This window comes from Cherax quadricarinatus, chromosome 36 (assembly GCF_038502225.1).
Source record: "Cherax quadricarinatus isolate ZL_2023a chromosome 36, ASM3850222v1, whole genome shotgun sequence".
NCBI lineage: Eukaryota > Metazoa > Arthropoda > Malacostraca > Decapoda > Parastacidae > Cherax > Cherax quadricarinatus.
This window is the reverse complement of record NC_091327.1, coordinates 28,049,970-28,065,164: the sequence shown is the minus strand read 5'-3', so window position 1 is coordinate 28,065,164 and position 15,195 is coordinate 28,049,970. Positions and strand designations below refer to the sequence as shown.

General features: G+C 39.0%; 1 protein-coding gene across 1 annotated transcript; it reads right to left on the bottom strand.

The window, feature by feature from the left end:
* Positions 1–7,868: 7,868 nt before the first annotated feature.
* Positions 7,869–14,805, bottom strand: LOC128691288 (alpha-(1,3)-fucosyltransferase C). The gene is made up of 7 exons (XM_053780117.2): positions 14,122–14,805; positions 11,708–11,827; positions 11,227–11,445; positions 10,883–11,101; positions 9,422–9,612; positions 8,538–8,655; positions 7,869–8,453 (listed from the first exon to the last, which is right to left on the bottom strand). The coding sequence occupies exons 1-7, from the start codon at positions 14,400–14,402 to the stop codon at positions 8,210–8,212; spliced, it is 1,392 nt and encodes a 463-aa protein (XP_053636092.2). The 5' UTR covers positions 14,403–14,805; the 3' UTR covers positions 7,869–8,209.
* Between the last annotated feature and the right edge of the window lie 390 nt (positions 14,806–15,195).

Here is a 15,195-nt window from a genome sequence, read left to right as displayed (position 1 = left end):
TGTAGTTCCCATTTTCAAAAAAGGAGAGAGAAAAGAGGCACTAAACTATAGACCTGTGTCATTGACGTGTATAGTATGCAAAATAATGGAGAAGATTATCAGGAGGAGAGTGGTGGAGCACCTGGAACGGAACAGGAGTATAAATGCCAACCAGCACGGATTCACGGAAGGCAAATCCTGTGTCACAAACCTTCTGGAGTTTTATGATAAAATAACAGAAGTAAGACAAGAGAGAGAGGGGTGGGTTGATTGCATCTTCTTGGACTGCAAGAAGGCCTTTGACACAGTTCCTCACAAGAGATTAGTGCAGAAGCTAGAGCATCAGGCGCATATAACAGGAAGGGCACTGCAATGGATCAGAGAATACCTGACAGGGAGGCAACAACGAGTCATGGTACGTAATGATGTATCACAGTGGGCACCTGTGACGAGCGGGGTCCCACAGGGGTCGGTCCTAGGACCAGTGCTATTTTTGGTATATGTGAACGACATGACGGAAGGGTTAGACTCAGAAGTGTCCCTGTTTGCAGATGATGTGAAGTTAATGAGGAGAATTAAATCTGATGAGGACCAGGCAGGACTTCAAAGAGACCTGGACAGACTGGACACCTGGTCCAGCAAATGGCTTCTCGAATTTAATCCTGCCAAATGCAAAGTCATGAAGATAGGGGAAGGGCACAGAAGACCACAGACAGAGTATAGGCTAGGTGGCCAAAGACTGCAAACCTCACTCAAGGAGAAAGATCTTGGGGTGAGTATAACACCGAGCATGTCTCCGGAAGCACACATCAATCAGATAACTGCTGCAGCATATGGGCGCCTGGCAAACCTGAGAACAGCATTCCGACACCTTAGTAAGGAATCATTCAAGACACTGTACACCCTGTATGTCAGGCCCATACTGGAGTATGCAGCACCTGTTTGGAACCCGCACTTGATAAAGCACGTCAAGAAACTAGAGAAAGTACAAAGGTTTGCAACAAGGTTAGTTCCAGAGCTAAGGGGAATGTCCTATGAAGAAAGATTAAGGGAAATCGGCCTGACGACACTGGAGGACAGGAGGGTCAGGGGAGACATGATAACGACATATAAAATACTGCGTGGAATAGACAAGGTGGACAAGGACAGGATGTTCCAGGGAGGGGACACAGAAACAAGAGGCCACAATTGGAAGTTGAAGACACAAATGAGTCAGAGAGATAGTATGAAGTATTTCTTCAGTCATAGAGTTGTAAGGCAGTGGAATAGCCTAGAAAATGACGTAGTGGAGGCAGGAACCATACACAGTTTTAAGACGAGGTTTGATAAAGCTCATGGAGCGGGGAGAGAGAGGGTCTAGTAGCAACCGGTGAAGAGGCGGGGCCAGGAGCTGGGACTCGACCCCTGCAACCACAAATAGGTGAGTACAAATAGGTGAGTACATTATCTGTGAAAGTTGTCAAAATTTAGAATGTCAAACTTTGGGTTATATCTCATTCACAATTGGTGTGAGGTCAAGTTGTGTGAGGTTCGTAGGGTAAAAGAGGAAATATCATTACAATGACTCCTTGTCTGATTGATTAATCTCAGGTTTTAGCAGTGTTATAGAAGACTGCGCTCGTCTCTGGATATCTTGCTAATACTGAGCAGCGGTATCATCATGCTTGCCGATATACCCTGATATTTTTTGATTCCTTAGGCATCTAGGAATATAATTTTTGAAATCAGCCAAAAAATTATTGAGTGAATATGCATTTTAAATGGGCGTTCTACCTCTACCCCTTAGATTAAAGAAATTGCAGTAAATAGAGCGACAAAATATTAGAAGGTAGTTCTAATACCTGAAAGTACTTTTGTAAATACCGTATGCAGTGCATGTATTATGAATTATTATATTATGCAATTAGAATAATTAAAAATTTGTATATTTTCTTCTTTCATATACGTGGATTTGAAGGGAAAGAGTCTTGCCATTTTTTTTTTACTGTAAATTGGTATATCAACGATACTAAAATTATTTTGAATGAGGAAACGTAAAATTAAATGATAACAACAAAGAACTTTATGTTATTGTTTATTTTCTTAAGATAAGGTTTTTATTTATTTAATAATTTAAGGGTAAACGATCTCTTGAAATATATGCTCCATTAAATAGATTTTGTTAGATTTAAAAAAATGAGATTCTCAGATGCCTCGAGAAACAAAAATTAGGTTTGAAAACCTTGTTTTGGGTTATCCCTTGATTAAGTTCAGGTGATCCAGGTTAATAAGGAATGTTAGTGACTTGGAGTAATAATGGGCAGATATTTTTCTTGGTAGCACTAAGGCCGAAATAAATATAAGTATATACATATATATATATATAGAGCGTTAACTGCATCTTCATTTCTAGATTTGGAACGACAAACGCCACTGGGTTGAAGGCGGAAGGCTGCCCGAAATGGAAGTGCAACTTCACCAACGCTATTCTCTTCGTCGCCTATAAGTAGGTTGGCGAGGCTGCCTCGAGAGTGTCTTGCATTCTCTTTGAAGGGCTTTATTATGAGTTAATCGGGATATTACAGGGTCTTTGAATCTCATAGTAAGTGGGATACCTATTACTGTTGCCTGATATTCTTCCAGCTTCTTTATTTCCCTGTAATACATTGAAAATGCTTCTTTAGATCTCCCATTGAAGGGCTTTTAAACCTACAAATTTCGAGAATAACTTTCAGGAAAATCCTTCACTTCGTCGGATTCAAACCTACACTCGCATTCTCGCGACCTTTGTCAGGTTCAACACCAGTGAACTTCCACCTAGGCCGCCGTGCCAGCGTTGGGTGTGGGTGGAGGTGGAGGCACCTTTTTCAGCACCCAACTCGCTAATAACCACCGTTGGAGACAGGGTGAACAACCTGAGCCTTCACATCAATTGGATTATGACCTATCACACGGAATCAGACATCGCTGCCTTCTATGGCCACTTTCTCTCACTCGGAGAAACTGTCAGGTTAGTGATCAGTCTACATGCACCGATAAGGGTAGAGAGAGAGAGAGAGAGAGAGAGAATAACTGAATGAGTGAAAGTGAGTTACTCTCAGTAATAAGTGTACTTCAACAACATATGGAACTGTTACGGTCTTTCATAAAGGTTTATAAATTGTCATTACTGAATTTGTGCTCGCAACGATGGTGATTTTTGAGTGTTCTGATTATATGCTATTTTGAGATTAAGACACATGTGCAGCATCTGGGTATCTTTATTGTAGACGTTTCGCCATCCAGTGGCTTTATCAATACAAATTCTAGAACATAACTTGAAGACAGTAGAACTATGTACAGAAGATGAGGTAATCAGTCCCTCAACCTAGGAGTAGGTGCGAAGAGCACCATAGTCGTGGAGATTCTGAAGCAGAAGAAAGGACCCTGGCGCTTATATAGTAACGTCAGGTGTAGCAGACGAGGGCATATTCACTGGTAGGCGGGATTCCCCAGTGGAAGTAGGTCCTTCCCAAAGAGATGGGTTAGTTGTAGTAGTAGATGTCGTAGTCGTGAAGGTTATGTACATGTCCTCAGAATTAAGATTCCATGATGTTGCAGTGTCTGACAAGTTGTGTACGAATGGTATATAATACCGACAAGTTGTCGGTATTATATACCATTCGTACACAACTTGTCAGACACTGCTATATGCTATTTTGTTCTAATTATATGCTATTTAAGCCAAAAACTTGCTATTTTGGATTAAATTGCAACGCTTTTCTTGCCGAATAAGGCAAGCGATAATTTCGCAAAAATCATTCTGAACCTAAAGAAAAAAAAAATTCGTTGCCTTTGTTTATTACTAAATTATTGTAAACTTATCTAAAATATATTTAGTTGGATTAGGCTAAATTAAATTGCGCTTGTTATAATAATGTTACGCAAGTTTTCTAAGATTCTTTTGGTATAAAATTATTAATTTTTACATTAACGTAAGTGAAAAAATATATCTTTAAGCATATAAGAGAAAATTTAAGAAAGGACTTAATTTTAAACGAGTTCTTGCTAACTGATCAGTTTTACCTATTCGGCACGACATATACATATACATATATATATATGTCGTGCCGAATAGGCAGAACTTGCTATCTTGGCTTAAATAGCAACGCTCATCTTGCCATATAGGACAAGTGAAAATTTGTGTATGCAATAATTTCGCCAAAATCATTCTGAACCTAACGAAAAAATATATTTCACTGTGTTTGTTAAATATTAAATTATTGTAAACAAATCTAAAATATATTCAGTTGAGTTACGCTAAAATAAATTGTTCTTGTTATAATAAGGTTAGGTAAGTTTTCTAAGATTCTTTTGGTGCAAAATTATAAATTTTTTCATCAACATTAACGAAAAAAATATATCTTTAAACGTATAAGAGAAATTTTTAGAAAGGACTTAATTTTAAATGAGTTCTTGCTAATTGACCAGTTTTACATATTCGGCACGACATATATATATATATATATATACATATATATATATATATATATACATATATATATATATATATATATATATATATACATATATATATATATATATATATATATATATATAATAGTGTATATTTCTCCTGCTCTCGCGAATTCCTTGCATATTTTGAGGAATTGTTAAATGTTGATGAAGATAGGGAAGCTGTGATTTCGTGTATAGGACAAGGAGGAATAACATCGTGTAGGAGTGAGGAAGAGCCAGTTGTGAGTGTGGGGGAAGTTCGTGAGGCAGTAGGTAAAATGAAAGGGGGTAAGGCAGCCGGGATTGATGGGATAAAGATAGAAATGTTAAAAGCAGGTGGGGATATAGTTTTGGAGTGGTTGGTGCAATTATTTAATAAATGTATGGAAGAGGGTAAGGTACCTAGGGATTGGCAGAGAGCATGCATAGTTCCTTTGTATAAAGGCAAAGGGGATAAAAGAGAGTGCAAAAATTATAGGGGGATAAGTCTGCTGAGTATACCTGGTAAAGTGTATGGTAGAGTTATTATTGAAAGAATTAAGAGTAAGACTGAGAATAGGATAGCAGATGAACAAGGAGGCTTTAGGAAAGGAAGGGGGTGTGTGGACCAGGTGTTTACAGTGAAACATATAAGTGAACAGTATTTAGATAAGGCTAAAGAGGTCTTTGTGGCATTTATGGATTTGGAAAAGGCGTATGACAGGGTGGATAGGGGGGCAATGTGGCAGATGTTGCAAGTGTATGGTGTAGGAGGTAGGTTACTGAAAGCAGTGAAGAGTTTTTACGAGGATAGTGAGGCTCAAGTTAGAGTATGTAGGAAAGAGGGAAATTATTTCCCAGTAAAAGTAGGCCTTAGACAAGGATGTGTGATGTCACCGTGGTTGTTTAATATATTTATAGATATGGATATATTGGTACAAAATACCAAAGATTATGAATCTCCTCCAGCTCCTCGAAAGCCGGACGTGAGCCCAGTATGAAGCATGCATTTACCCTGTGGATGGCGACGCTGAGGCGCTGGAACATGAAAGTGGCTGCCCTTGGATCCCTGATGGTGTCGATGAGTTTGGAACCTAATTCTTTAAGGAAACGTGTGGCATTTTTCCCCCATGATCCCAAGGTTTCTGATCCCACTGGGACAAATTGAGACACTGTGATGGATGTAGGTGTCAGCCAGCTTTGACACACAGGTATAGTCCCATGCTAAGAGCTTGCCATTCTTTCAAGGTTAGATGGTGATTCCGTCGGGGCAGTTTGCTGAGTTGTGGGTATTGTTGACTGCTAGTGATTGGGGCTCTCTTTCGGCTGGGCATTGAGGTGTAGCAAGGTTTCTCTTTATGATGTCGTTGACTTCATTGTGTCTTGCATGCCAGCCCTTGGTTTTGAAACAGTTAAGACCAGGTAGACCGTATACACGTATATTCCATGTGAACTGAAGCAGCAAGGCGGAAAGCCATTGCAATACAGAGGGTCTAAGGGTCAAGGCGTGTTCCCATTGCCGAAATAGGAACTGTTTGGAGGAAGTCCCCAGAGTGATGTGCACTCACTTGGAGAGAGGCAGTCTCCCTGTCTGATGTTACAGCCCTAAGCATGTTGACAAGCACCTTTTCAGTGATGGGGCTATCCCAACTTGACTGTTTGTAGGCCAGTGCTGCACTAGGTTTGGTGCTGGAGCAGCAAGAGTCTCCCATTCAGTGATGGCACTGGCCATCACTATATATATATATTGACAAAAATACAATTGGTAATCTCGAATACTTCGTCCAGCTCTCCGGCGGTTGGCCACGTGCCCAGAATGCTGCAGGCATTTTCCCTCTGGATTGCAACACTGAGTCTCTGAAAGTGAACGCTAGCCACTCTGTGATCCTTAGTTTCTGTGACGAGCTTTTCACCCAGGTCTTTCAGGAACTTTAGAGCACACTTGCCCCATGCTCCAAGGGTCTCCGGCCCTACTGGGAGGAAGTTATAGCAAGAGCTCAGGCCTTCATATTTATGGATCTTCTTGGTCTCCCTGTATCTGGCAGTTCCACCCACTTCAGCTTCAGAGTATGGAAAGCAGGTGTTTGCCAAAGTGGCAGTACAGGTGTAGTCCCAGGCAATCTGCTTACCATCCTTCCAGGGTAGCGTAGTGACTGCATCAGGACGATTTTGACTTCCGTCAGACCTCTGTACTTGGGGTTCCCGTTCAGCTGGGCAATCGGCTGTGGCGAGGCTTCTCTTTATGATGTCGTTAACTTCCTTATGTCTAGCATATTTCCTTTCTAATGTATGACACACGAGACCATGAAGTCCAAATTGATCAACCAACGCCCTGCCGCAAATATACCTGTGTTCGGTGAGTATGGGGGCGGTTAGGCGAGAGCAACACCAATCCGAATGGCCTGTGGGTCGAGTCGAGTGCCCAGGGAGTAATTGGGAACAGCTAAAAGGAAATCTGAATATGGTGCCTTCACCGCTAGGTGACGAGCTTTGTCTGTAAAAAGAAAAACTTTCATTTTTCTTTTTAGGTCACAGTGCCTCGGTGGGATATGGACGATTTGTTCAAAAAAATACATACAGTGTATATTTATATATTAAAGCCCTTAATTTTTTACACTTTTTTAAGTCCCAATAACCTATGATTTATCACCAGTTACAGCCAACCATACGTAACACGTGTCAATGGGAAATGATGAGTAATGAATAACAGGTGCACCTGCGCAGCAGTTGCTAATCTAATACTGAGGCTTGAGGAAGAAGACTTGGATTCTGGAGCCAGATGAGAGGTGCAGTAGTTGGAAAACCTCATCACATGTTGACGGGAGCCATTAGTGGAGGTAGATCAGGCCCTTATAATAAACCATGCACTGAACAATGGACTTACAAATGATGAGGAAAAGAGCAAATGTTGATGGGGTGATACAGGTGGGTGGGACCCACTAGTGGAAATATTTTTTGTCCTTAAAGTGGGCCAGAAGTTAGCATTATAGTTTTAGAAAATATTCGCCGTTCCAAAATCTACACTTGACGATGAGTTCTACTGCACCAGACCACACACTAATATTTAACAAGTTGGATACAATAACAATACATATTCACTAGACGCATCGCATTTACCAAGATATCAACACTGAAAAGAGACTGTCATATCTGTTGACATGAAGACTGCTTCATAGCCGAACGAAAGCAGCAGTAATTATAAAGAGGTTTTTTTTAAAGCATACAGTTCAAGAAACAATCCTAGAAACTGTTCTTGGTGTTCGGATTGAGCACAACAGGTTCAAGCTTTTATTTTAAAAGATCACATTAACAGGTTAAGACGAATCCAAAACATATTTTAATAATAATAGATACTAATAATAATAATAGATAGATACTACTGAAAGACCCATACTATAAACATATCTAAGACTAACAGATAGAATACCTGGGAGGAAAGGGAAAAAAATCCTGCTCATCACTCCATGTGAGAGCAAATTAATAACTTTATTAAGTATATGACATTATATTTATGAGAAATCTTAAAAAAGGAACAAGTGATATAATTTAATAATACATAAATTCAATTTTTTTTATTAAATTCTAGCGCAAAATACTTGAATACACACATGCTGATTCATTGGCGCTGAAATTATATTATCACTAGAAAGAAAATTAATCTGGTTGAGCAATAAAAACGCTTCACTGCAGAGGCTATTATATACCTTCAGATTTCTTTTCTTGCTGCAAATACTGTAATCAATCTTTAGAACAGTGTTCATTGTAACTTCGAGAATCAAAGGCCAAAACCAACGTTGGTTAGGTTCTCGTAGTGAGAGTAAATGACCGACCTCCAGCTATCCATACCTAACGTCTTGTTGAACATATTGCTGGGAGCCATCAGGCACCTGCCGCTCCTCATCCTCCACTCAGAAATGTCTGTGTGGTAGCTGGATGTTGTGTCAGTATGCAGGCGGTAACAAAGCTCACACAAGTTGCCTTTATTCATAACCTGGAAGTATCCGCGCCAGAGGTGATACCTGAGGAAATTCATATGGTATTGATGAGAGACAGGTCACAGGAAGCCATGATAGTGTTTTCCCTGTTACGGGCCACCTACTTACCTTCCATAGGCCACGGGGTCTTGGTGTAGTCTGGTCAGGAGGCGGGCCAGTTCTTGTGGGTGGTAGTGTCGGGCGTTGATGTAAGAGTGTGGTGGCAGGAACTTAGCGTAGTCACTACCTGTAAGTTCAGAGACTACTAATTTTAAACGTCGCTTTTCACACCTACCTTCCAAATCCAACGTTTATGATAAGCAGCCTCCTTAAGTAACCTCCCCTAATCATAAGAATAATGATTCAGTATGGATTTACCTGACAAGAGAGTTCCACCTAAAAGATAACAATGCATAAGGCATTTCAGATCAAAAGTATACACTGTCGATTCAAAGTTGATAAAGAAAACTTGTATGAAACACCAGGTTATCTACACTTCTGAGGCGCTTCGCCAACATTGCAGGCTCTTGTCCATGATGGAGATGTTTATAATGGTGTGGAAGTAGATTATACTCATAAGATGAGACAGACATTACTAATATAGAGAATATTTTCTAGAACTCCATTGCTAATTTCTGGTCCTCCTTATGGGCATGACCTACTTCCACCAGTAGGTTACGTTTCCATGCGACCACGGCTACAATCACTATATCTCTTCACCTCTTCCACTGACTACTTCTCAAAAAATGTTTTCGTAATCGTGTCCTTGCATTAGACTGGAAATGCCTGCTGCGCCTGTGACACTTCTCTCAAGCAAACATTCACAGTTTTTACAAATGTCTTAATCATATTACTCAGTGACAGAATCCAGGGAGTTTAAGGGATAATCAAAAGAGATACTAAGAGGTGGGACTCAAACATGGAGATCAACCTCCGTACAGTTAAGAAGGTACAAATAAGCAAAGGGATAAGTACACATACATCTATCCACACCCCCAGTTCTCCATTCTTACCTCCCCAGACGACGGGGACGAGGTTGTATGAGAAGGCGTTGTAGACCTTCTCTGTTATGTATTCATCACATAAATTGTTTTCCATGGAGAGGTAGAAGGAGTAGTTTCCAGTAATTACGTTCTTCCAGCAGGAATGTAACAGCGGCCCAGTTGAATATTTTTTGCACTCCTTATCCCCACAAGCCCCATACCTATAAAGGAAAGCGAAAAAAAATGTGGGAGACAGCTTAAGTTATTTTTGCTTTTCTACTCTAATTTTCTTAGTTTGATAATGGTAAATTGAGTTACTCTTATGGTATTCTCTTTATCTTAGGTAATATTAGACCAAGTCAGGTCATTCCAGGTCTCCGTTTATGTTAATCCAAAAGAAACTCGGCTTAATCTAATCGTATATTATTATGTAGCCTCTATTTATTACAGTTATAATAAAAAAAAATATATAGTAAACTTCGACAACAGATCAATTTTAATCAATGTGACTGAACTGCCTTTCCTCAGGTCCACTTACTGAATTACTGGAGCTTCGTTTAAATATTATTCATTTACACAAATGGAAGTGTGAGTACTGATGTGCAAAAAGTGAATAACTGAACACAAAAGTGAAATAGAGATTATTGCAGGCTGTCACTTAATCATTGTTGGTGTGGAATGCAACCGCTTCCAAACAAGTCAGTGTGAACACTGTGTGTATTACTGTCAACACTGTGTGTACTAGTGTGTACAGTGTGTACTAGTGTGAGCATTGTGTGCACTAGTATGACCACTGTGTGTACCAGTGTGAACATTGTGTGTACTATTATGAACACTGTATGTACTAGTGTGAACACTGTGTACTAGTGTGAACATTGTGTGTACCAGTGGGAACATTGTGTGTACTAGTGTGAACACTGTGTGTACTAGTCTGGCCACTGTGTGTACCAGTGTGAACATTATGTGTACTAGTGTGAACACTGTATGTACTAGTCTGAGCATTGTGTGTACTAGTGTGAATACTGTGTTGTGCTAGTCTGAACACTGTGTACTAGTGTGAACACTGTGTGTACCAGTGGGAACATTGTGTGTACTAGTGTGAACACTGTGTTTACAAGTGTGAACACTGCGTTTACTAGTGTGAATACTTTGTATTAGTGTGAGCACTGTGTATTAGTGTGAACACTGTGTGCACTAGTGTGAACACTGTGTGTACTAGAGTGAACACTATGGGTATTAGTGTGAACACTGTGTGCACTAGTGTGAACACTCTGTGTACTAGTGTGAACACTATGGGTATTAGTGTGAACACTGTATACTAGTGTTTGCACTAGTGTGAACACACATTATCACTAACTGATAAAATTTCACCATTGCCATCGAAATATTATAACGTCGTTCACAGTCAAAATATTTTGCATTGGTTTTCGTTCACATAATGAATTTATAAACAATGGTTTGTTGTATTAAACTAAGGAAGAGTATATTTACTTGTCAACAGTGATGTATTTAGAAAGCTCAGCAACGTAGTCCTCCCTTCTGGAATTAGTGGGACAGTGGCTGGACATCCAGGCCACCACCCTGGGCCTCTTGACGAAGCTTCTCCATGACGGGCCCATCACTTTCTCTAAAGTGTCACCTTGCTCCAGCGCTCTCTTGTACCGCCTCATAGCCTCGCCGTGCTGGGACATTAGGTTGGGGCGCAACGGCCTAAAAGAGAGAACAATGAAAAAGTCCACTGTAAGGCAACATTCTTACATAGTAATAATGGACAATGAATGCTCTATTAGTATTTATATCCCTTCGCCTCTCACAGCCCCTTAAGGGGCACTTACATGACTGTGGTTCCGAGTGAGAGAAAGAAACCATAGAAGCCAACGATGTCTGATTCTGAGTGGTAGGTCATGGTCCAGTTGACAATATGGCTCATATTGTGAGCCCTAAGATTATTGGCGCCTTCTACTGCATATATTCCTGTTGGTGGTTCCATCTCTAAAAACACCCAGCGCTGGTACTGTGGCCTGGGCATTCGTGGCAAATTCGATGGACTGAACCTGCCAAAGGATATGAAATCAGGGTATATTTTTACGCCTGATGAAAATTCTGTTCGAAGTGTAATGATTAAACACAAATTAAGTTTTAAATAACCTTAGTAGTCTCAAATTATTCTGGACATTAATGTACTGACAGAGAGCCTCTTGAAAAACTGCTAAAAGACCATCCATCGAGAAAAAATTAAAATGAAGATAAATAAAGGCACTAATGATTTTAATTAGTAGAGAGGCAAATAGTGACTGCTGGAAGATGAGTACCTACCCTAAGGCGGGGAAAATAATAGCGTCAGCGGTGCCAGCGTAGCTTCTGTCCATGGTGACGTTGCACTTCCATTTCGGGCAACCTTCCTGCAGCAGCTCTGTGGCAGTAGCCCCAACGAAGCTGGAAAGGAAGACTTTGATGCTGTCACGCAAAGTCAATTCTTATGAAGAGTTGATTTTTTTCCTTCTTGAAGCTGTTTAGGAGAATTTTAAATTGTTGCGTTGCTTCAGGAATTAAACATGAATAAATAATAATGATTAAAATGTGCTTTGGCCGTTGAACAATTACTTATTTTACTGTAATTAGTAAATTATTTGTGATAGTTAATGGTTGAAAAATTAAAAAAAAAAAAAAAAAAAAAAATTACCTCGTTATGAGAAATTCCTGTTCGGAGCAAGCATTTATTTACAGATAAATCCCCCTCAAGGAAGGTTCCTTGATGTTGGTGAGGGGCTCTTGATTTAGGGAATTGGATCTGTGCTCCAGTTCCCCGAATTAAGCCTGAATGCCTTCCACATCCCCCCCCCCAGGCGCTGTATAATCCTCCGGGTTTAGCGCTTCCCCCTTGATTATAATAATAGTGACTTGTCAGTGTGTACACATCATTTTATTAATTTCGTTTCCAACTTTTATAAACCAATAAGGAGCTCAATATTTTACTCAGACACGTAGAATTTATTGCTTGGATATTTTTTATGTATATGATGTAAGTGAAAGAGCTATTGTTCATTCTTATCAATACTTCACCTTCGCATTTAACTTTGAAGTTGATGCTGAGGGTTAAGGCATTTAACTTCACAAAAATTGATTTGAGGGGAAAAAGACTCATTTCAGAATACCTTTAGTACACATGAGGTGAACAATATTTAGGTAAGGGAACTGAATATTTTTACTGTGGTTGTATGATCCATTTTTTTTTTTTATGGTTAGACATTATTTTTTTCAAGATTAAGTTGGCATTGCTTAGGGAAGGATTACTTCCTAAACTAGACTTGTTTTGGACTCTATGTGATCCGAAAAAGATATCCCCTGTATCCCATAACCCCGGAGTGCAGCATAAGTTCTAATGCAGAAATCTTTGAAAATAATTAGATCCAGGACCTAGAAATCAACAATTAAAAACAGCCAAGTATTTCAGATGTACACACTACAACGCTTACTTATACAATAATAACAAATAAACTCAGGAGCTAGAGCTAAACACAGGGGAACACTAATAATATAAAAAGGTGCATTTTAATGTTCTTAAGAATTTCGCGAAGAGCGAAACTTGGTGGGCAGTGTCATGGAAACTGGCTTCCTTGAGGGGCTGGTCTCCCTTATGAAGGAAAAACTTAAATTAATATAAAGAAAATTGTATATTTATTTTGTCAGATGTGCTACTGGAATTAATCTTAAATGTTTGAATTTAGCTTGTCAAAAATTATTAAAGGTTTTGATAAAAATTAATATTCTTTAAACGCCTAAAGAGAAATGAATAAAAACTTAGTGAGGTAAAAATAATATGAAGGCCCTGAAAACTTATAGTCATTATTAAGACGCATTCTCAGACAAGATCCTATTATCCAGTATTTCATCTTTTTATAAACTGGAATATTGAAAGTAACACACTGAAAACAAATCTGAATATTACGCTAAACAAGACATTCCAACTTTGGAAGTTTGAAGACGTTCAGACGTACCTTCCTTCAGATATTTCACGAAAACCAGTATCATAATTTGTTCATTAAAACTGACAAATTAGGATTTGTACAGGCCATTGACAATGCAGATATATATATTTTTCGGAAAATACACCAGTGGTAAAAGTTTGAAGTTGATTAGAAGAGGCACTTTCGAGTTATCGAATGGAAGTCAATAATTTCCATTCTTAACTATTTTATTATACTGACAAATTTGCGCCTACACAACGTAAAACTTAAATTATTTTATATACCAGGATGCACGTGTCTCTAAAGTTATCACACTGTAAATAATTACCTGACAATTTGTTAAATAACATTAGAAAATTAACATTTATATTCTCCAGTATCACTCTGAGCCTTTTTCTAAACAGGATTCATCTGTGTTGAAAGTTCTAAGGTAATCATAAGAGTCCCTTTCAAATAATTCATTAGAAGCTCTATTTGATATCCATGCCTTAATAATTCGAACTTTCGAAGTCATAAGAGACGACAAAGTTGAAAGTTTGCAGCCAATCAGAAGACATTCTCAAGTTATTGCACGGAAATTTTGGGGTAATAAGAAAATTTCTGACCAACACTATACATTTTCCTTATCCTGGAGTACTGAAAAATCCTTCTAACAACAATAAGGTCTTGCTGAAGAAACTACGTAAACATATTTCCTTATTCAACAACAGTACCTAGATCTTTTATCACTACATATGAGGAGGAAGAAAAACAGAAATGCACCTTTCATTCCAGAGAACTGTTGACCAAGATTCCCAAAACAGTATCATTTTCCAGTCTGTAGCTGATTTTTCGAGAATCTGTAAGGACTCTGAGACAGCTGCATTACCAGGCACAACAACACTTGTCATATTTTTGGTATCACCTGATTGGTTGTTCATTAGCATCATCGTTCCGCTGAATAGGTTGTATAAATCTATTTCATGCGAAACTATGGTATAAACTACAGACAAGCTAATCATAAATAATATAATGTGGCGAGTATTCAAGAAGCGGAAATACATGTTGAAGGTGTCAGTAATTTTGTTTGATAACAATAGAATTCTTGTTCTTGTTAAACAAAGTTTGGAGGGATTCTCTGGTGTTCACAATCTGGACCTCGTAGTCACGTTTACTCAACTGTTGGTATTGCTCTTGCTAATGTTATCTATCACTAGTTATATATTCATATATTTTGAAGTCGTCTTAACTTGCTTATGTGAGTCTTCTTTGACAACTCTTTAGCACTAAAAGTGTTTTACAGCTCTCTTTATCTCAGTGTTCTTATGAAGATGTGTCAAGTAGGGTTGGTCATAATCTTTTGAAAATGTGAGATTATTTCAGATGGCTTGAAATATGGAAACACGTCCTTTGGTGCAGTGGACTATATTGTGCTCAGTTTACAATCTATATAGCACGGCACGTTCAATAGAGAAGCCACAAGACATCATACAGCTTAAAGACATCTTGTGCTCAACTCAGGTGATCCCCTTTATTTGATGCTCTACTTTAGATACTAATGAATAATACTCGATCACATTTGAAAAGTTTTCAGAAGATATCGATGCCAAAGTATTCTAACTACATCTTGCCTAGATGCCAAGATGTTTGTGTGGTGGTGGTGGCGACGCTACTGATCGCAGGCTAAGCAAATAAACAACATGAGAGTGAAAACCCGGGAGGAGTGAGGGAGGAAGAGGGGTGTTGAGACGGAAATAAATACAGATTGTGAGAGAGCGAGGGGGGGAGGGGAAGAGGTGGATGGGCAAAGGAGATAAGTGTGGTGGGGAAAGATGGAGTAAAAAACAAAGAAAAGGT

Bases quoted from the DNA above. Each gene is read 5' to 3' on its own strand.
- LOC128691288 (XM_053780117.2), bottom strand. From the start codon at position 14,402: ATGTATTTCCGCTTCTTGAATACTCGCCACATTATATTATTTATGATT. The intron at 11,446-11,707 runs GTAGGTACTCAT...ATCCTTTGGCAG, and splicing joins ATTATTTTCCCCGCCTTAGG to GTTCAGTCCATCGAATTTGC. The intron at 8,454-8,537 runs GTAAGTAGGTGG...GAATTTCCTCAG, and splicing joins GACCCCGTGGCCTATGGAAG to GTATCACCTCTGGCGCGGAT.